The sequence below is a fragment of the Hippocampus bargibanti genome, linkage group LG16, assembly GCF_051943395.1.
Source record: "Hippocampus bargibanti isolate YZ-2025 linkage group LG16, ASM5194339v1, whole genome shotgun sequence".
Lineage (NCBI taxonomy): Eukaryota > Metazoa > Chordata > Actinopteri > Syngnathiformes > Syngnathidae > Hippocampus > Hippocampus bargibanti.
The window spans coordinates 13,232,254-13,252,863 of NC_142749.1; the positions used below are offsets into that span (position 1 = coordinate 13,232,254).

General features: G+C 42.1%; 2 protein-coding genes across 4 annotated transcripts in view; one reads left to right on the forward strand and one right to left on the reverse strand.

Moving 5' to 3' along the window:
* Positions 1-33: 33 nt before the first annotated feature.
* On the reverse strand, positions 34-11,899 carry nfrkb (nuclear factor related to kappaB binding protein). The gene is made up of 26 exons (XM_089017756.1): positions 11,843-11,899; positions 11,464-11,612; positions 11,185-11,386; positions 10,978-11,105; positions 10,732-10,903; positions 10,505-10,609; positions 10,274-10,347; positions 10,129-10,210; positions 9,115-9,307; positions 8,927-9,038; positions 8,724-8,850; positions 8,520-8,597; positions 7,657-7,733; positions 7,518-7,564; positions 7,383-7,443; positions 7,115-7,289; positions 6,932-7,038; positions 6,725-6,848; positions 5,784-5,863; positions 4,544-4,743; positions 4,221-4,482; positions 3,955-4,134; positions 2,330-3,028; positions 710-816; positions 491-626; positions 34-332 (listed from the first exon to the last, which is right to left on the reverse strand). Exons 2-26 carry the CDS (start codon positions 11,587-11,589, stop codon positions 186-188), a joined length of 3,801 nt encoding a protein of 1,266 aa, XP_088873882.1. The 5' UTR covers positions 11,590-11,612; positions 11,843-11,899; the 3' UTR covers positions 34-185.
* Positions 11,900-12,705: 806 nt separating this feature from the next.
* Positions 12,706-20,610, forward strand: part of LOC148886534 (ryanodine receptor 1-like) — a 54,678-nt gene continuing 46,773 nt past the window's right edge. For all 3 annotated transcript variants that reach the window (XM_089017779.1, XM_089017780.1, XM_089017781.1), the window contains exons 1-19: positions 12,706-12,823; positions 15,859-15,978; positions 16,695-16,793; positions 16,881-16,901; positions 17,001-17,075; positions 17,166-17,244; positions 17,365-17,477; positions 17,542-17,641; positions 17,714-17,810; positions 17,884-17,958; positions 18,047-18,203; positions 18,276-18,440; positions 18,508-18,629; positions 18,713-18,899; positions 19,457-19,592; positions 19,674-19,769; positions 19,898-20,016; positions 20,104-20,237; positions 20,308-20,549. In XM_089017779.1, coding sequence (XP_088873905.1) covers positions 12,776-12,823; positions 15,859-15,978; positions 16,695-16,793; positions 16,881-16,901; positions 17,001-17,075; positions 17,166-17,244; positions 17,365-17,477; positions 17,542-17,641; positions 17,714-17,810; positions 17,884-17,958; positions 18,047-18,203; positions 18,276-18,440; positions 18,508-18,629; positions 18,713-18,899; positions 19,457-19,592; positions 19,674-19,769; positions 19,898-20,016; positions 20,104-20,237; positions 20,308-20,549 — 2,185 coding nt within the window. In that variant the 5' untranslated portion in view covers positions 12,706-12,775. The remainder of the gene's footprint in view (positions 12,824-15,858; positions 15,979-16,694; positions 16,794-16,880; positions 16,902-17,000; positions 17,076-17,165; positions 17,245-17,364; positions 17,478-17,541; positions 17,642-17,713; positions 17,811-17,883; positions 17,959-18,046; positions 18,204-18,275; positions 18,441-18,507; positions 18,630-18,712; positions 18,900-19,456; positions 19,593-19,673; positions 19,770-19,897; positions 20,017-20,103; positions 20,238-20,307; positions 20,550-20,610) is intronic.

The window sequence follows — 20,610 nt, forward strand, 5'->3', positions numbered from 1 at the left end:
TGGTTTAATAGAACTCATAATTTAACATTTTGACTTCACCATTAAGGGGAATCAAATTGATGAAATGTAGTTTAATGTCACCCCCCCCCCCAAAAAAAAAAGAAAAAAAAAAAGAAAAATTACACACCGAAAAAAGCCAGGATTACAGAAACACAAATAACAGGATGAAAGATGGCGAGATTGGATCACTGAGGAGGCCCCGGTGGGAGATCTGGCGGACATTTTGGCGATGGCGATGGCGCCGCCGTGACGACAACCGTGGAGACAGATTTGGGAGAAGCTGCCGCCATGTGTTGCTGGAGCTGCTGCGCCTGAACTGTCTGGATGCGAACCTGAAGAAACAAAAAGGGGAGCGTTCGACATTGCAACTACTCAGGTACGCCATCTACGCCTAGTGGCTGGAATCGCTGCTAAATATGAACCAAAAAAATGATGCCTTGTGAATTCTGTCTTAAAACGAAGATGCTCTGACGGAAACTATCTGACCCACCTGCGTGGCCTGTCCCTGCTGTTGTAGTTGCTGAAACTGTTGCGCGGTGACAAAGCTAACCGGTTTGTTCCCAGCAATCAGCTTAGTGCCCGCAGGCATGGTGGTTAGAATGATGTTTCGACCCAAGCTGCTGAGACTGACAAGCCAGAAGCGAAACGCGGGTGTCAAAAAGACAACATCATGTAAGTCCATCAGCTCAAAGATTGAATAGGAACTTACGTTGTGTTGAGACTTCCCTTCACAATCGGCGTGGTCACCACACTTTTACTTTTCAGCGGTTGGTTGAGGACAGATAGGGGAACGGTGATGCGGGCGGGTAACTTTCCCTATGGCGAGGTGAAAAGAAAGCATTGGTGGAATCCTATATTTTATATACATAATATTTTTTATAATTGGGCGATATCATCGATAAAGATTGACCGGTTTCTTGGTTTTCAGTTGAGCAATCTTGACCCAAACGACTATGAATAAGAAAAAAAATGTTCATCAAAATAGTTATTTCAGAATCAGAAAGCTTTTAACTCATTCACTGCCAGATGATGTGGAAAAATGTGTCCACTCCAGTGCCAGGGTTTTTGTCATCGTCACACGAATTCCAGGACCCACAAAAGATTGAATTTTAGGACTACATAAACATTCAATACAGTGTAGATCTCTAGACCTGAGAACTCTTCTTTTATCAGAAAAATAAGAGTTAATTCCTAAATTATATGGGTATGGAGTTATGAGCTTGAAATGGGGCAACTGTACAAAATACAATACATACATATTGGTTTATATAGCACTTTAACACCAGCTGAAGCTGTAACAAAGCACTAGCATGGAAAAAAATGGGAATGCTACCACCTTATGGAAGGGACATTGCCAGAGGTCTGGCCAGCATTTTATCGGCATGCCAGCAAGAAAAACCAAAACCCGAATAAATTCGGGAAATGCGCTACATGTCACGAATAAATTTGGGAGTGGCAGCGAATGAGTTAATAGTTGAATTGTGGAATTTTCTCTATGTTTGGTTTGGAAGAGAAGACCTCAGCTCTGCGCTCTCATGAGGATAATGGAAAATAGAAAATAGAATGGGGAAATTTGCATTTGAGGACATAAATAACCCGAATTTTAATTTTGTACTTTTGAACTGATTTACTCAGGGAAAATCACAATTCAGGTAACATCCGACTTATGACCGAGTTCGATTCCGACCAAACTGTCGTAAGTCAAAATGGTCGTAAGTCGAAAATAGAGACTCAGAGGCTAAATGACTCGCAAACTCCCCCCCCCCCCCCTATGGTGCCATCATACGGTCGATTGCTATGCGAGAGTGAGATGCTGGCTGGCTGGCTGGCTAAAATTGTCTTACACGTTGCTGGCCTGCTAGCGCGTTGCGATGCCAGACATATAATAACATTTTTAAAAATGGGGTCTGGAGGTCGTGGTCCTAAGTACGGATGGTCGTAAATCGAGCCGGTCGTAAGTCGGATGTTACCTGTATATTATATAATATAACAAAATAAAGGGCAGCAGAAGTTGTGAGTTGAAATCCCGCTCTAGGCTCCTTATATGGAGTTTGCATGTTCTCCCTTGTTATGGGTTTTCTCCGGGTACTCCGGTTTCCTCCCACATTCCAAAAATCATGCTTTGAACGCTAAATTCTCCCGAGGTGTGATTGTGAGCTTGAAAAGTTGTTTGTCTATGTGTGCCCTGTGATTAGCTGGCAACCGGTTCAGGGTGTCCCCTGCCTAGTGCCCGAAAGCGGCTGGGATAGGCTCCAGCGCCCCCCCAGCGACCCTCAGGATAAAGCAGTCCGGAAGATGGATGAATATGTCACCTAATTTGCTCTCTTACCGTTTGTGCGTTGACCACAGGGGCGGCTACCTGCCGCATGGTCGCCAGCTTCAGAGGGGAAGCAGAGGCGCCGGAAGCCACCGTGATACCTTTGGCGCCAGCAACGGTCATGACGTTACCGCCGGCGGATACCGTGACGGGCTTGCTGCCGCCGGTGGACGTCATAGTGATGGTCTGACCCTGCTTCTGCGGAATCACCCCGAGTCCCGGCATGATACGGATGGTGGTGCCGCTCTTATCCGGAGAGCCCACGGTGGAGAAAGTCCGAGATTTCTGGTCGGCCACGCTCACGCCCAAAGTGGGCATGAGGCGTATGGCCGTATCTCCCGCGGCCTTCAGCAGCGTGGAAGTCAAGGGCGATGTTTTGGCGGCGGTCATCTCCCCGGTGATGGACGCGGGGGCGGAGACGGATGGCTGAGGGGGCGTGACGTGGAGCGTGGCCGAGATGCTCTTGCTCCCGCCGGCGGCGCTCGTGGCCAGGAAGTCAGGTGTGAGTTTGACTGTCGCCACGGGAGATTTGGTGAGCGTGGCCATCATGTCCGGCGTGATGCGCAGTACCGTCTGGCCTTTGGCGTCCGTGGTGATGGAGGACGGCGGAAGGCGTAAGACATCTTTACCCTGGATGCGTAGGTTTGTGGCCGTAAGCGGAATTCCCGCTGCCCCTGATGTCTTCACTCCTAATTGGCCAGTGAGGGACACCTTGGAAGCAAAAAAAAAAAAATTACAAAAAAAAATCACTCGACTTCCTTCACCTTTTAACTCATTCACTGCCAGACGATGTGCAAAAATGTTCCACTCCAGTGCCAGGGTTTTTGTCATTTTCACTCAAATTCCAGTACCCACAGCATATTGAGTTTTAGGACAACATAAACATTCAATTCACTGTAAGAAATCTTAGACGGTATTTTTTTTTATCAGAAAAAAAATTGTTAATTCCGAAGTTATATGGGTGTGGAGTTATCTAAGCTTGAAATGGGGGTGTCTGTACAAAAGTCAAATGCTGCCCCAGAAAAACCAGAACCCGAACAAATTTGGGAATGGTGCTCCCACATCACACAAAATGGCACCCCATGTCACACAAAAGAGTTAATTCCTAAGTTATATGGGTCTGGAGTTATCTGATCTTGAAATGGGGGCAGCTGTACAAAAGACAAATGATGTCCCACCCCCGCGAGCTAAACCAAAAACCGAGCAAATTCAGGAATGGTGCTCCACGTCACACAAAATGGCGCCCCATGTCCCACTAAAGAGTTAATTCCCAAGTTATATGGGTCTGGAGTTATCTGAGCTTGAAATGGGGGCAGCTGCACAAAATACTATACAATACATACATATTGATTTTTATAGCACTTTAACAACAGCTGAAGCTGTAACAAAGCGGTCACAACATCGACAAAAGGAAAATACTGCTCCCTTGTGGAAGGGAAAAACATTTCCAGAGGTCTGGCCAGCATTTTATCGGCACCCAAGCAAGAAAATCCAAAACTCAAATAAATTCGGGAACGGCAGCGAATGAGTTAATTCTTCCCAATAACAACCCCCCAAAAGCTGGTCATTGACTACCTTTTGATATCAATAACACACATTTTTTTCCTGTTTTGAGAAAAACAAAACTTATAATTCACCTGTTTGATATTTTGACTGGCGACTCCTTGCAAGACAGCCGGCGATGATGCGGAGATTTTAGCCGGGCTGCTAGGCGACACCGTGTGAGGTCGAGGGACGGCTGCGGTGGAAACCGACACGGTGTTGGACACCTGGACTGGACTGGCGGACTGGCTCCTCAAAGGCATGGACACAACGGCCTGTTTTTTTTTTTGGGACACAATACACCCAACGTGGAGGTCATTTTAATGTTCAAAAACCACAACTTTATTGTTGATCCTTTGACCTGTGAGATGCTTTTGGTCGCCACAGGTAGCGGCATTCGGATCTGATGAGGACTGTGATGGACCAAAGCGGCTTGCTGACTTCCTGACGGAGAACCCAATCCGGGCTGAGCGGAGACAACCCGCACCTGAGGGAGGGAGCCCGCCGCCAGGTGACTGACGATTCGGGCCGCGTGTTGGGAATTGACGGGCTGAGATACGGACTGACTGGACGGTATGACCGAACCCAGTTGGGGCAAGGAGGGCGGGGACACCAGGAGAACGCTGCAACAGACACGCTTGACTTTAGGTTGTTGCTACACGACAGAGAGGAGAAGTAACATACCCTGGGCTGGGTTTAATTGCATCCGAGAGGGTGGTGGTCTTGGTTGGCATAGTGACCGCGCAGGGCAAAGGTGACTTTGGGGTCCCAGGTGTATTTGGAGTCACTGTAGAGGTTGTTGGTGACATGGGACTGGAACCAATATCCTGTCCTGCTTCCAAAGTTGCAGCACTTTTACCCCCTCCGTCTTTACTGCTGGATTTCTACCAAAATAAGAGATTTGATGACTGCCGGATTTCGACTAAAATAAGAGATTTGATGACCACAAGATTTCTACTAAAATAAGAGATTTGATGACTGCCGGATTTATTTCTACCAAAATAAGAGATTTGATGACTGCCGGATTTCGACTAAAATAAGAGATTTGATGACCACAAGATTTCTACCAAAATAAGAGATTTGATGACTGCCAGATTTATTTCTACCAAAATAAGAGATTTGATGACTGCCGGATTTATTTCTACCAAAATAAGAGATTTGATGACTGCCGGATTTCGACTAAAATAAGAGATTTGATGACCACAAGATTTCTACCAAAATAAGAGATTTGATGACTGCCGGATTTCGACTAAAATAAGAGATTTGATGACTGCCACATTTATTTCTACCAAAATAAGAGATTTGATGACTGCCGGATTTCGACTAAAATAAGAGATTTGATGACTGCCACATTTATTTCTACCAAAATAAGAGATTTGATGACTGCCGGATTTTGACTAAAATAAGACTTGCTGACTTCCTGACGGAGAACCCAATCCGGGCTGAGCGGAGACATTTGATGACCACAAGATTTCTACTAAAATAAGAGATTTGATGACCACAAGATTTCTACTAAAATAAGAGATTTGATGACTGCCGGATTTATTTCTACCAAAATAAGAGATTTCATGACTGCCGGATTTCTACCAAAATAAGAGATTTGACGAATGCTGGACACACTATCAAAATAAGAGATTTGATGACTGACGGATTAATTTATACCAAAATAAGATAGTTGACAACTGCCATATTTCTACCAAAATAAGAGACTTGATGACTGCCGGTTTTGTACCAAAATAAGATATTTAATTAAATGACTGTCGGATTTCTACCAAAATAAGAGATTTAATGACTGCCAGAATTCTACCAAAATAAGAGATTTGATGACCATAATGCAATTTGCCGCTCTCAACCGAAAACATGTGCACTATTTCAGCATCATCACAAAAATGTAGCTAAATAAACAACGGCGTCGTTATCTCACAGGTTTGGATGAAGGTTTCGGCTTTTGCTGCAGCGCTTTTCTTGCTTTAGCGGCAGCCGCTTGAGCCTGGTGGATCCTCTCTGGATGATAGATGAGGGGAAAAAAATAACAGAAAAAAAAATAAATCAAACAATAGGCGCACTTCTACACCATGCAAACAACTACGCAAGCGGAAATAAATAGATGAATTACACAAACATTAGATAGCGTTTCGTTGGCTTTGTTATCTGATTTATGCTGCTCTGGACTTTAAAAATCACTTTGAGGTGTTTTTTCGGTAATAATTGTAATAATAATAATAGAATTATTATAATAAAATAATAATAATTACTAAATAAAAAAAAAATTTATGATATTAATAATAAATACAGTAAAGTCTCGTTATATCGATATCGGATATATCGATAGTCCCGGTTATATCGATACTATTTCTATGCACGCACGGAGAAAATTACATGCAAACAGGGTCGGATATATCGATAGTCCCGGTTATATCGATATTTTTCCGGACTCCCTTGAATATCGATATAACGAGACTTTACTGTAATTATAAAAAAAATTGACAAAACATTAATAAATAAAATAATCATCATAAAAAAAAGTATTTTTACAAAATAAAAGTGCAATAATAATTTAACATTATAATAATAAAGTAATAAAAACATAGCAAAATGTGTACTTGTGATAGGCTGCACCTATATATTATATAGTCTTTATTATTTTGCTTTATGTTGACTATTATGTGAACCGCTTTGTTAAAGCTACAGCTGTTGTGAAAGCGCTATATAAATTAGGCTGTATTATATTGTGTATATATAAAATAAATTTCATACATATATAAAATGATGATTTGTTAATGTATGTCTCCTCTTCAGATAACCGCACTGCACTCATTGATTATGTCATCCGCCCAGTGTCACAACCTCCAGATTGTTGCTCACCAAACTCTTCTTGACTGCGATTGCGGTGCAGGTAAATCCACAATTTGCGTCCGATGTCATACTTGACGCAAGGGTCTTTCTCGTAGTGCAATCTATCCAGAGCTCCGCTCACGACCGTGTTCACCTAAACGGCACGAGAGTGAGTTTACGGTTGAGTAAAAGAGGCAATAGAAATAAAATGCTCGAGAGAAAGAAATGCCTCTCGACCTGCGCACTTGTGACGTCAGGGGCAAGAAACTGCGAGTCCTTTAGCAGTTCACAGATTTCCGCCCGAGTTCCTTCTCCGTTGGGTAGCCTGGCTGCTGCGTCTCGCACTGTTAGCAACAAAAAAAGGAGCTTCAACGCTTCCGTCACACATAAACAAAGCAACAAATGAGGCGAAGCTCGAACCCAAAGAGAGGATGGTGACGTATGGCGGGCGGTTGGAGCGCAACAGCGTATGCTCCCGAGCTTTATTTAGAGACATTTCCTTATCGAATACTCCCTTCACGGGTCCCACAACGGATTCAAAACCATGCATGCGGAACGTGAAGGCTTTATGGGGTTGGTTGTATCTCTGCTGCTCCTAATCGACGTTAAAAAAAAAAAAAACAAATTGGCATCACTACTTTTTATAAACATACAAAAATATTTCAAATATACAAAATAATCCAGAAACCTGAATTTGGAAGAGTTGTCTCTCATCCCCTGTGCTCGGTCTCACCACATAATCGGTCGAACTGTAAAAGATATTCAAAGCATTTTAAAATTCATGATGACAAACGTTCTATGAGAATTGCGAAGATGGTCTTACACTCGCGGCATGGGGGGCGTTAAATCGGATAGCTCTTCGCTTTCAGTCTGTGGGTGACAAAGTCACTTAGAAACAAAATGCACGGATACAGATGTGTATTTTTTTAAATACTTGGGGGGTGGGGGTGCGTTTGTTTTACCTTAACCACAAAATCTTTCGAGTCCAGCCACAGTTGACAAAGTGCAATCAAATCTTTCTCTGCATCCTGAGTAGGACCTAAAATAAAGCAGACAGACGTCATACTATTCACCATCCCTTCACTTGATTGACACACCAGACAACATCTCATTATTAGATCTGTGTAGGCTCTCAGTCGTACAGGAGTGGTCCATCGGTGAAAAGGTTTCTTCAGCCGTCATCTGTACTTCGTTGAAGGTGTCGGACGTTTTGCTCCTCATCCGAAGAGCTTCGTCAGCAAACTAAAGTTGTGCTGGTAACTCTGGCTCTCTGTGCCATATATATAGCCAGAGTTACCAGCACAACTTTAGTTCGCTGACGAAGCTCTTTAGATGAGGAGTGAAAAGTCAGACACCTTCAAAGCATAGACGACGGCTGAAGAAACCTTTTCATTGATGATCTCATTTATTAGGTAAACTGTGCATGCTCAAACAACGCCCCTGAGCGTTGCAAAGTTGGCAAGCTAGTTGTTAGCTGCATCCAAAATTTTCGCTTGTTTTTTTTCTCTCTTAAATGTACGATAGGGTACAAAAATGAGTGGGGGAGCTGGTCCAAGTTAGAAGGAAAAAAAGTATAATTTTCATCTGGAATGAGATTTTTTTTCACGATGATATTTCCAAAGTGCGTTTGTCTCGTTTGCCAGTTATCAGAGTGAACTCAGGTAATGGCAAAACAAATTTACATAATGATGTTGTGTTGCGCAACATATGCAGTTATACATCCATACATGTGGCATGAATCTTCAATATATTTCTCAATCAATATTGACCATCATTTGGACTTTTCAAAAGTTAGCTCCCATGCTAAAAAAAAAGTGTGACTAACCGATCCACTTCCACTGCTGCGTTTCATCCACAAATTCCACAAATGGCAGAAAGCCGCTGGGGAGCGCCATGACACCTTCTGTTAAAGCATTGAAGCAAAAAAAAAAAAAAAAATTATAATAATACATGAATTGTGATTCATTTTTTCATGAATTTTTGAAGCCTGGCTAACTGCTCAAAGGGGTTTCCCACAGGACAACTTTACCTTTACATTCCCCTGCGAGAAACTGCAAGGCGTGGAGGACCAAGTCAGACCAAGAGGAAGCAGATGAAAACCAGGCATTGAGAGAGCTCGCGGGTGACATCTGCCACATTTGAATTTTCTCCTCCAACTGCCGCACATCCGCAAGAAACCATTAGAATCACAAGTTTGGGCTTCCAGCTCATAGGCGAACAAGACTGAAGTACCAGTGAAGTGCTGGCGAGGCGCTCCGTCCTCAAAATGGTCTCCAACAAACTGAAGAAACTGACTGCAAGTTCTTCCACGACGACCGGGCTGCTCGGAGGTTCCTCCAGGATTCTGCAACGATAAAAATGTACGCGTATTCAGATATATCCTAACTCTTTTTAGTTTCTTTATCCTACGCCAAACGTACTCCTCCTTGATGTGAGCCAGCGGTGGTAACGGCGCGTCCGCCATGGAGTTGATGATGTTCGCCAAAGGTGCCGCCGGGGCGTCTGAGGTAAGAGCGTCACAGGGATCCTCAGATTCCACTTTCACCGTTCTTATTTTCTTCTTCCTTCTCTCTTCTTTTATTTTTTTCTTTGGCAGAGAGAGATCAAAAAGTGCTGGAAAAGAAATTAAAATGTAAGAGGAACGGAACAATTTTGGTGTTACAGACGCTCCCCTACTTGCGAACATTCGAGTTACGAACAACTATACATACGAACATGTTTCCTCTCTTTCTAACATACGTAGTATTTCTCTACATTTGTACATATACATATCTTTATAAACAGAATTTGAAAATACAGATGCTCCCCTACTTACGAACATTCGAGTTACGAACAACAGTACATACGAACATGTTTCCTCTCTTTCTAACATACGTAGTATTTCTCTACATTTGTACATATACATATCTTTATATTCAGAAATTGAAAATATAGATGCTCCCCTACTTACAAACATTCAAGTTACAAACAACGATATATGAACATTTTTGTAGTAAAATGTAGTATTCTCTCCAGTTGCACATATACATATCTTTATGGAGCATATATTTTATTAAATGTTTATTTTTCAGTACAAATTAATACAGGTTACTTATACAAGCCGTAAAAATACAGTAAAGTCTCGTTATATCGATATCGGATATATCGATAGTCCCGGTTATATCGATACTATATCTATGCACGCACGGAGAAAATTACATGCAAACAGGGTCGGATATATCGATAGTCCCGGTTATATCGATATTTTTTCGGACTCCCTTGAATATCGATATAACGAGACTTTACTGTACTTACATAAGCCTTAAACATACATTCTATACAAAATAAAGCTCTGAAGCAACTTACGAACAAATTCACCTTACGGACCACCACTCGGAACGTATCTCGTTCGTAAGTTGGGGAGCATCTGTACATACTAAAGCAGATTCACTTACGCAAGGCTGATTTACGACCGAAATTTGCTCTTGAGAGGATATCACTGAGGTGAATGTCGGAGGTCATCAGATCTGGATGATCCTGACGAGAAGAACAATCTGTGATACATTGTACAAAAATCAAACTAATCCAAACATTATTTACCGGATTTCGCTTCCTCTTTTCGCGATGGTTTTGCAGCATGACTTTCAAGTCCTGTTCACCAAGATGGACTTTTTCTGGGGGAAAAAAAAAAAAAATCAGGTATGATCTGGCTGCTGACGAAAGCCATAATAATAAACAAAAAAAAAATATTGAGACGATAAACGGAGGGATCACTATAAGCACATTGACAAAAATAACAATAATAATAATAATAGTAAAAATACCACCAACCTGTGGTCTTCATGTCTTGGGTAGAGAGGCTTGGCACAACTCTGAGTGAGACAGTGGAGGTTGGCGAGGTGGGAGACTGTGGTGCTGGTGTCCATAACGTTAGATCTAAATGCATGTGCAATAAAGTAGTGAATTTATTTGGGTACTTTCAATCCCGTACTCCCAGTCTGGCAGTAGAAATGCATGAAAAAAAACCGATTGTGCGAAAGCAAGAAAAATATACTGACCGTCATCATCAGACGAAGCATTACTGTCTCCACATTCGGTTTTAACCTCCTTTAAAATGCGTCTCAGTCTTCTTCTAACTTTTTGTTCTCGTATTTCAGCATGACTCCTCGTCTGTATCTTTTTCTTTGGCGGAAAGTCCAGACCGTTGTGAACTGCAAAATCTATTAACTCCTGAAAGCAGAGCAAACATTTTGACGATAGTTGTATTTCCAACTTTATTTATTCATTTTTTTTGCAGAGCTTACCTTTCGTGAGACGAGTATTTGTTTCAGCAACCTGTGGTAGTATTGCTGAAGAGAGTACAACTGTCGTCTTTGCTGAGACTTGGCACACAACTGTCTGTACTTGACAACTTCGGGGTTGAAGTAACCATCTGTTTCGATTAAGAACAACACCATCAGCGAATAATGTTGTATTTTGAGAGTTGATTAATGCATGTGTGTGTCAGTGACCTCGGAAGAGTTTTTGTGCAAGATGAAGAGGATTTCCAAAATGAAAATTCCTGTTGTTGAACAGCTCGTCGACGGTGCTGCTTTGCTCCGTTTTGTTATTGTCGGGGAACTGCGGCAAAAACCGACTGAGGTGTTGGCGCTGAGAATCGGAAAGCACTTCGGTCCACGTGCTTTCACTCATCACAGAGAAGAAGATTTCAGGCTGATGGTAAAACATAACCAAAAAATCATCAGCGTTTTTACATTCGACACAGTTTCAAAGCAGAATGTATCACTTACATCTTCAAGTAGTTCCTCGGGAAGGCTGACCCTGCAGTTACCAAGCATGCACTCCTCTGTGATCTGACCAGCGTCCTCCTCTTTCGGCTCAAGAGGATCTGTCAGTATGTGAGTCAGGACATCCATCCTGCTCCTCCGCCGTCCCTTCACTGTTGTTGAAAAATCACATGTGTAAATAAAATCCATACCAATATTGCAGGATAAGCTTTTGAAATGTAATATCACATGACCAAGCTTAGCGTTATTTGCTACCACTCAATATATCCAACAAAGCCATCAAACAGAAGTACCTTCGCTGCACTGCACATTGTAATATTTGTACTTGTCTTAACCAAACCGACAACACGTATTTTAAAGCTATTTAAAAGTTCTTCCTTACCTAAGCTCCCCTTTGTTTTGATCCAACAGATGGGACGGTTTTATTGACGTACGGTTCTTTTCTTCTGGCAGAGAAATGACATCGACAAATGGAGCGCTTAGCTCGCTCTCTCCCTCTGCCGGCGGAAAGGCGAACAACAGTAAGTGCGCTGAAAAGTTGACATTTTTTTCGTGTGTTTGTGTACGCGAATGTATATGTGCGTGTGTACGTGCGTGTATGTAAAAAAATTATGTGTTCGTGTATTTGTGTGTCAGTGTGTGTGTGGTGTGTGTGTGTGTGTCTACGTGTGCGTGTTTTTGTATCTATATAGGTGTGTGTATGTGTACTGTCGATATGTATGTGTTTCAGTATGTGTGTAGGTGTGTGTGTGTTTGTTGTCATGATTTAAATTGTATGCTAAATTGTTTGGAATGGTATTTTAATAATAGACTGGATTAGCCTTTGGATTGGATTAGCCTTTATTAGTCTCGCAGTGGAGAAATTTACATTTTACAGGAAAGGGAGAAGTAGAAAAACAAAATACAGGACTTGTTTTAAAGGCAGTATTCGCCCTCCACTACCCCCACCCCAAAAAATCCCCTACTTCCAATTGTTCATTTTAGAACATTTATTTTCTAAAAAAAATCTCCCCTTTCGTCATCGAAACAAAATAGTGGTGAGTATAATGCCAACAACACCTGAAAATGGAAGGAACAACTTTTTAAAATGCTGCCTTGTCCATTTGCTCCTCCTCGCCATGATGCAGCAATGAATGAGTAGTCAGTTCCTTCGGTTGTCATATAACAGTCCCAGTGAGAGAGAGAGGGGGGGGGGGGGGGGCGAGACCCCCATCGCCCTTCACTAACTCTTCACCAACATTTCCTTAGGAAGTCACCGGGAGAACCTAGAAGCCAGTTTTCTCTGCCAGGGTTGTGCTCTTCATGCCTCAGCAATATGGCAGAAGGTGCCGATGGAGAGGAAGAGATTCAGTTTTTACGCACTGTAAGTGATGCTGTCTTCTTCTTCTTAGATAATAACTTAGTGGGGAAAAAAGTCCGTCTCTCTTCAAGAGACCATTAAAACTATCTTCGCTTTCTTAGATGTATTTAGATGATACGTGACATTCCAATTGACAAGAACATGTGGCTTTGTTTACTACTTTATGCTGTTTAAGAGGCCAACAATTTAAAACTACATATTACTTTGTCCTTTTATTGCATTTGCTCTGGGTTATTTTTATTAGTGTCAAGCCTCCTGTTTATTCAATAGTTAATTAAAATTTGTAATGTATTTGGGCCTTTGATGGCATGATAATTCCCATCTTTGGTTTATAGCAGGGGTGTCAGTCATTTTTGCCGTGGGCCACATTGTAGTTATGGTTTCCTCTCGAGGGCCGTTATGAATTTGGGGAACCCATTAGAATGTTTAAATCCCTTCAAATATTACATATTGCACACACAGCAAATTAATGAATAACTCGTTTTCAAATCTGAAGTCAAGAATAATGACTTTTATTGTGGTTGACATCCAAAAATATGAAATTTTGGCTCAGATTTTAGCAATCATCATGGAATTTAACAAGTTTGATTTGCTTTCGCAGGCCGAAAAAAAAATGATGTGGCGGGCCGGATTTGGCCCGCGGGCCTTGACTTTGACACCTGTGGTTTATAGGATATGATCACAATGTTTTGAATCACCGCTCTGATTTACTGAGCGGTTTATAATGTCCAAAAATGTCACTTATTATGCTTAACATTGCCGACTTAAAAAAAAAAAAAAGAGTTGTTGTTCCAGTTGCTATTGTTATGCAGTACCAAGGTCAGCTATGCTAATAATGCTTCATAAAGTTTACGTCAGTTGCTGCCCGGGTGTCTATATATACTGTGCGAGGATTAGCAGCTTCAAAGTCAGGCCCGTTTCAGCACCTGCTGACTTCAGTCCCTTGTGGGAATCGGGCTGCTGAGTGCAGTGCAGCCATGTTCATTCAATATTGCACTCTGGTGACAAAACGTTATATATAAGCGTGCTGATTCGATGCTGATTATCAGTCCTGAAATGGTGCAAAATGTGTCAATAGCCATCTATCTGTCTATAGGTCAGTCTATCTGGCAGCCGCAGCTGCATAATTTGACACACATTCATTTAGAGATATGACGTCATAGAAACCTGACACGTATCGTTTGCTATGTCAGCAACAGCGCACTGTAAGTGGGTTGCTGAGCCAGCGCTGAAGACAAATACACAAATGGTGCTATTTTATCAAGTTTAAAAAAATAATGTTGCCAGGCAGATTAATCTCATGAATAACCAGCAGTGGCGGGCTGTGGGTTTCATCGCGAGGCCTTCAGTAGTGCTACGTCTGAATCATTGCAAACTGAAAAAAGTGTGGTGTGATTTACTATAAGTCCACCAGAGGGCACCATTAGCCAGGAAATAACTGACCGACGTTCGTTCTTAATGATGTCCATTTTTTCTTGAAAAGTCCGCCTTGAAAATGGGTTTCTCCAACCAAATCCATTTCTCCTTGTCTTTCAGCCATTTTGGGTTGACAAAACCGCTATTAAATCAACACAATATATTGCTTATGCAGCTAGTTGCCGATAACGTGTGCTGGCTCTGGCCAGTATGCTCGTGTCACTAGCGGCTTGTGATCAAAGCAGTTTTCGCAAACTATGATTGAATAGTGACAGCCAATCATAATTTTCAAAATCTCTGACCAGCACCTTCAAGAAGGCATTGGTACCTTTTGGGTTGCCAACTCAAAATCTGATTGGTTAGAGCACAGGTGTCAAAGTCAAGGCCCGCGGGCAAAATCCGGCCCGCCACATCATTTTTTTCGGCCCGCGAAAGCAAATCAAACTTGTTAAATTCCATGATGATTGCTAAAATCTGAGCCAAAATTTCATATTTTTGGATGTCAACCACAATAAAAGTCATTATTCTTGACTTCAGATTTGAAAACGAGTTATTCATTAATTTGCTGTGTGCTCTGTATGTAATATTTGAAGGGATCTAAACATTCTAATGGGTTCCCCAAATTCACAACGGCCCTCGAGAGGAAACCATAACTACAATGTGGCCCGCGGCAAAAAAATGACTTTGACACCCCTTGACACATTTGATGCAACAGTGCCCGCAGAACTGATTGTGAAGGCGTCCAGGTAGATCTCCTGACCCTGATAAATGATGGCTGAAATGTGATTGGTTAAATGCTTAAATACGAAAACACACATCTGGAAGCAGCACAACAGTGGAAAAGCAATGAAAGGAAGGTGAAAAAAATGGAATTATAGAATAAGCATTCATGGACAAAATATAATTAACATCAGTCCGTGATTCACATATTTTTACCCCAGCAGAGAAGGCTTTGCAGGCCTTGACAGTCAGCCATTGATAACTAATACTCTTAGAGTCACTAAAAGACTAGATTATGAATACTCAGCTGAAAAGAACTTCTTGTAGCTCAGTCGATCGCATGACTAAACATTGTTAGCGAGTAATAAACTTGGGAAAAGGTAAAACGTAGAGTATGAAAAACTCATTCATACAAAAATATGACATCACGATTTCACCGAGTAAACGCTGGACTGTAAGTCTGAGAGTCTTGTTACCAAAACGACATTTGCAGCATTTCAACCTGGCCCGCGTCTTAGCTCCAAGAATTCAGGGTACGAATTCCACCATGCGAACAAGCCAAACTTAATTCGATTATTCGGAGCAGGGTGATGTGGGAAACTTTTTTTTTCCAGTGATATGTGAAAGATCTGATGCTTTCCAAAAGAGGACGTGTGAACAGCAGGTGCGGTGGCTAGAAATAAAGGTGTTTCTATAAGTGCAGGGTGGGGGAATCACGGCGCCGGTGAACTGAGGCCACAAAAGGCTATGAACAACAGCTATGGTTCATTGGTTTTCATTCAAGCCTGCTACAAATATTGTGAAGTATTGTGATTAGACCTTTGTCAAGAATTTGAAAAACCCTGATCATGAAGTGTTTCTCATGCTATTATGTTAGAACATTACCCACGTTGTCGTTGTAGGACGACCATGTGGTTTTGCAAAGCACGGCCTCCATCTTGAAAGAGCAGATCAAACTCTGCCTCTCGTGCGAAGGATTTGGGAACCGTCTGTGTTTCCTGGAGACGACATCCAATGCTCAGGTGTTGTGCAGCTGGATTATTTATTTATTTATTTTATTATTTATTTATTTTATTCATTTTTTGTTTTTGTACATTTTTTTGCTTGTTCGTTTATTTGTTTGTATTTGTGTATGTACAGTAAAGTCTCGTTATATCGATATCGGATATATCGATAGTCCCGGTTATATCGATACTATTTCTATGCACGCACGGAGAAAATTACATGCAAACAGGGTCGGATATATCGATAGTCCCGGTTATAGCGATATTTTTTCGGACTCCCTTGAATATCGATATAACGAGACTTTACTGTATTTTTATTTACATATTTGTGTATTTAAGTATTTAGTTATTTCTTTGTTCATTTATTTATTTATTTGTGTTCTTATTTATTATTTGTTTGTTTGTTTCCTTAACCCTTATTTGTTTGTTTATTTGTGCATGTTTTATTATTTTATGTATTTTTATTCACTTATTTATTTATTTTTTTGTTTGTTTGTTTATTTACCGAACCATACTTTATTTATTTATTTATTTATTTATGTTTACGTAATATTTATGTATTTATGTATGTATTTATTTATTTTTGTCTTTGTTTACTTCACCGTTATTTATTTATTTATTTATTTATTTGTTTGTTTATTTATTTATGTATTTGTTTGTTTGTTTGTTTGTTTGTTTTATCACACAATATTTCTTTTTTCCATTTGATAAATGAATGAATCGTCGCCTTTCAGAATGTCCCACCCGACCTGGCCATCTGCTGCTTCATACTTGAGCAGTCCTTATCTGTGCGAGCACTACAGGAGATGTTGTCCAACACTTCTGTGGATGAGGTCTCACTTCCTTTCTAAATTATCGTAATAAATATTTGCCGCTCTGAATTTTTAAATTTCTTTTTTTGTTTTTTTTCTCACCTATAGGCTGTTGATTTGGATAAATGGGTAAGAAAAGTTCCATTTTGCCTCTCTGGTGGTCTACTTTGGTCCCGAATAGGTCATTGTTTTACTCTCTCTCTTTTTTTGTACCTGCTTGCACGCTAGTCGTCACAAGGCGGGGGCCATCGAACGCTGCTCTACGGACACGCCATTCTCTTGAAACACACTCATTCGAGCATGGTGAGAGCAAATAGACACCTGGGTTCTTATGATGTCTCTCCTTCCTGTCTTTTTATTTGTAATCTTCCTCTCTTCCTTCCTTCCACTAAGTACTTGAGCTGCTTGACTACATCACGCTCGCTGACGGACAAGCTGGCGTTTGATGTGGGCTTGCAGGAAGATTCCACAGGTGGGTGTCATTTGCATTTTTTTAAGTGTGATCACGTTAACTCAATACACCATACCTTGAACTGGTCCAAGCTGGACAATGGACAAAAATCTCATTAATTTTTATCTGTGGGTTTCCCAGGAGAGGCCTGCTGGTGGACCATCCACCCGGCCTCCAAGCAAAGATCTGAAGGCGAGAAGGTCCGAGTGGGAGATGACCTGATTCTTGTCAGTGTTTCTTCCGAGCGATATCTGGTAAGTATGAATTGTATCCACCTCCACCGTCGACGGTTTCTTAATTCCTGTCGCTGCTTCTCAGCATCTGTCCTACGCCAGCGGGGACTTGATGGTCGACGCTTCTTTCATGCAAACCTTGTGGACTATGACTCCCGTCATGTCGGGTTGTGAACTAGCTGAAGGTCTGCTTACCTCTTTGTATTTTTTTATTATTATTTTTATTATCTTAAAACCTTCTTGCTCTTCATCTGCAGGCTTTCTGACCGGAGGTTATGTGCTCAGGCTTTTCCACGGTCACATGGACGAGTGTTTAGCTATCCCGGCGGCTGACCAGGGAGATGATCAGCGAAGGTGAGCAAGGCCGCTCAAATCTTACTTTCTGTGGATGTAAAATGGCTGATGTGGTTTTGTTTTGTTGTTGAAGAGTTGCTCACTATGAAGGAGGCGCTATATGCAGTCACGCTCGGTCCTTGTGGCGACTTGAACCGCTTCGTATCGCGTGAGTATTCTTGTAAAGCTGCATTGCGAATTTAGCATTTTTTTTGTGTGATTTTGCCTTTTTAAAAATGTGCTTATTGTAATTTTAGGTGGAGTGGGGGTCACATTAAATGGGGGCAGTCATTCAGAATACGTCACATAACAACAGGACGGTACCTTCTTCTGGATGAGGAAAAGGGCCTTCTTTTGGTTGATCCCGAAAAGGCCAATTCAAAAATGGCCGCCTTCTGCTTCCGAATTTCCAAGGTAAATGAAAACACCCCAAAAAAGTTGTCCTGTGGATTCCTTGCAGCTTTCACAAGGATATGTGACCCGCAGGAAAAAATTGAAGTGGCCCAGAAGCGCGATGTGGAAGGCATGGGAATTCCAGAGATCAAGTACGGAGAGTCCATGTGCTTTGTGCAACATGCCTCATCCGGTCTGTGGCTCACGTATGCGGCTGTTGATGCAAAGTCCGCCCGTTTAGGTCCCCTGAAAAGAAAGGTATCACAGATTAAAAAAAACTGGAAGGGGATTGTCTTGGTGTAATTAATCTGTATGTTTTTTAAAGGCCATTCTCCATAAAGAAGGTCACATGGATGACGCCCTGACAGTTGCACGCTCTCAGACCGAAGAATCTCAAGCTGCCAGAATGATTTACAGCACCACAGGCCTCTTCAACCAATTCATCAAGTAGTATTTCACACAAATCCCGCTGAGATTGCTGCATTTTTGTTCTGTGCACTCACAGTATGTCCCCTCTCATATATCTCTAGAGGTCTCGATGCCTTGAATGGGAAAAACAAATCGGCAAACCCGCCTAATCTACCAATGGACACGGTGGTGCTCTCACTTCAGGACTTGATTTTTTACTTCCGCCCGCCGGAGGAAGAGCTGGAGCATGAGGATAAACAGTTCAAGCTTCGTTCCCTCAAGAACAGACAAAACCTTTTCCAAGAGGAGGTGTGTCTTCCTTCCCGTGTGAATCCTCCGTGTGAATTCAAAAAGCTCCTCTATGCCATCGAGGAAAAGGTTTTCTCAGCCGTCATCTGTACTTCTTTGACGGTGTCAGTGAGCTTTGTCAGTGAACTAAAGTTGTGCTGGTAACCCTGGCGCTATATCCGTAATGGAGAGAGGTGGCGGTGCCAGACCTCTGATCTGATAGGTCCCTGGTCTAAGGTTGGGAGAGCAGTAGACCACCCCCTGAAGCCAATCTGATTACCACTTTGGTTCTATCCCTGGCTCTGATTGCCTCATTACCTCTTGTATCAGCTCATTAGCATGACTAAGCCTACGTGGTCATGACCCAAGCAGTCTGTTGGAAACACGATATAAATTAAACCTTAAACATGGCGATTTAGTGAAGGTTTTTGCTGTTTTACGGATGAGGAGCAAAATGTTCGACACCTTCAAAGAAGTATAGATGACGGCTGAAGAAACCTTTTCCTCAACGGACCACTGTACGACTGAGAGCCTACATAGACGTGTTCCTCTATCTTAGTCCTCGTTGGTCTTGACAGGGGATGATCACTCTCGTTCTGGACTGCGTAGATCGGTTGAACGTCTACAACACAGCAGCGCACTTCTCAGAATATGCTGGCGAAGAAGCTGCAGAATCATGGAAGGAGATAGTGAATTTATTGTATGAGCTGCTAGGTATGATCTTCAGGATGGGGGTATTTGGAGATGGGCTAACATGTCCTTTTATGATACGTGACCATATTTTTTTTCCCAAAGCTTCGCTCATAAGAGGTAATCGCTCAAACTGCGCCCTGTTCTGCGATAATCTCGACTGGCTGGTCAGTAAATTGGATCGTTTGGAGGCCTCTTCAGGTACTCGAGAAACTTTTTAATCTGGAAAAAGTAAACTCTTTACCAAATCGCTCAACTGTGACTCCATTACTTTTATGATTGGGACACTAAACTTTCCCCTTGAAGTCATTCTGTGATTTGTTCTGTAGGGATCCTGGAGGTCTTGTATTGTGTTTTGATTGAGAGCCCAGAGGTGTTAAACATCATCCAGGAAAATCACATCAAATCCATCATCTCTTTGCTGGATAAGCACGGACGCAATCACAAGGTTTGGAAAAGACACGTTTTGTTTCGCTATCTAGCATCAAGATGCTAGGCAGCACCATATCATTCATCTAGGTATTCCGTTGTTCAGGTCTTGGATGTCCTCTGCTCTCTTTGCGTGTGCAACGGTGTGGCCGTAAGGTCAAACCAAAACCTGATTACGGAGAATCTGCTCCCTGGTCGTGATCTTTTGCTTCAAACCAACATTATTAATTATGTCACCAGGTGGGTCAGTAGAACTTTCGTGAAGATGAACCACGGTCTAAAAGCATCTGTTTTATGACCTTTCCTCCAGCATGAGACCCAATATCTTCCTCGGGACATGTGAGGGGTCCACACAGTATAAAAAATGGTATTTTGAAGTGATGGTGGACAATGTGGAGCCTTTTCTCACTGCTCAGGCATATCACCTGCGCGTTGGTTGGGCTCTGACTGAGGGATTTAGTCCGTACCCTGGTGGAGGCGAGGGCTGGGGGGGCAACGGGGTTGGGGATGATCTCTACTCATATGGTTTTGATGGACTTCACCTCTGGTCAGGTAGACAAAACATTGTATTGAAACTTTGGCACGGTTTCCGTTTTCGATACGCATGTATGAT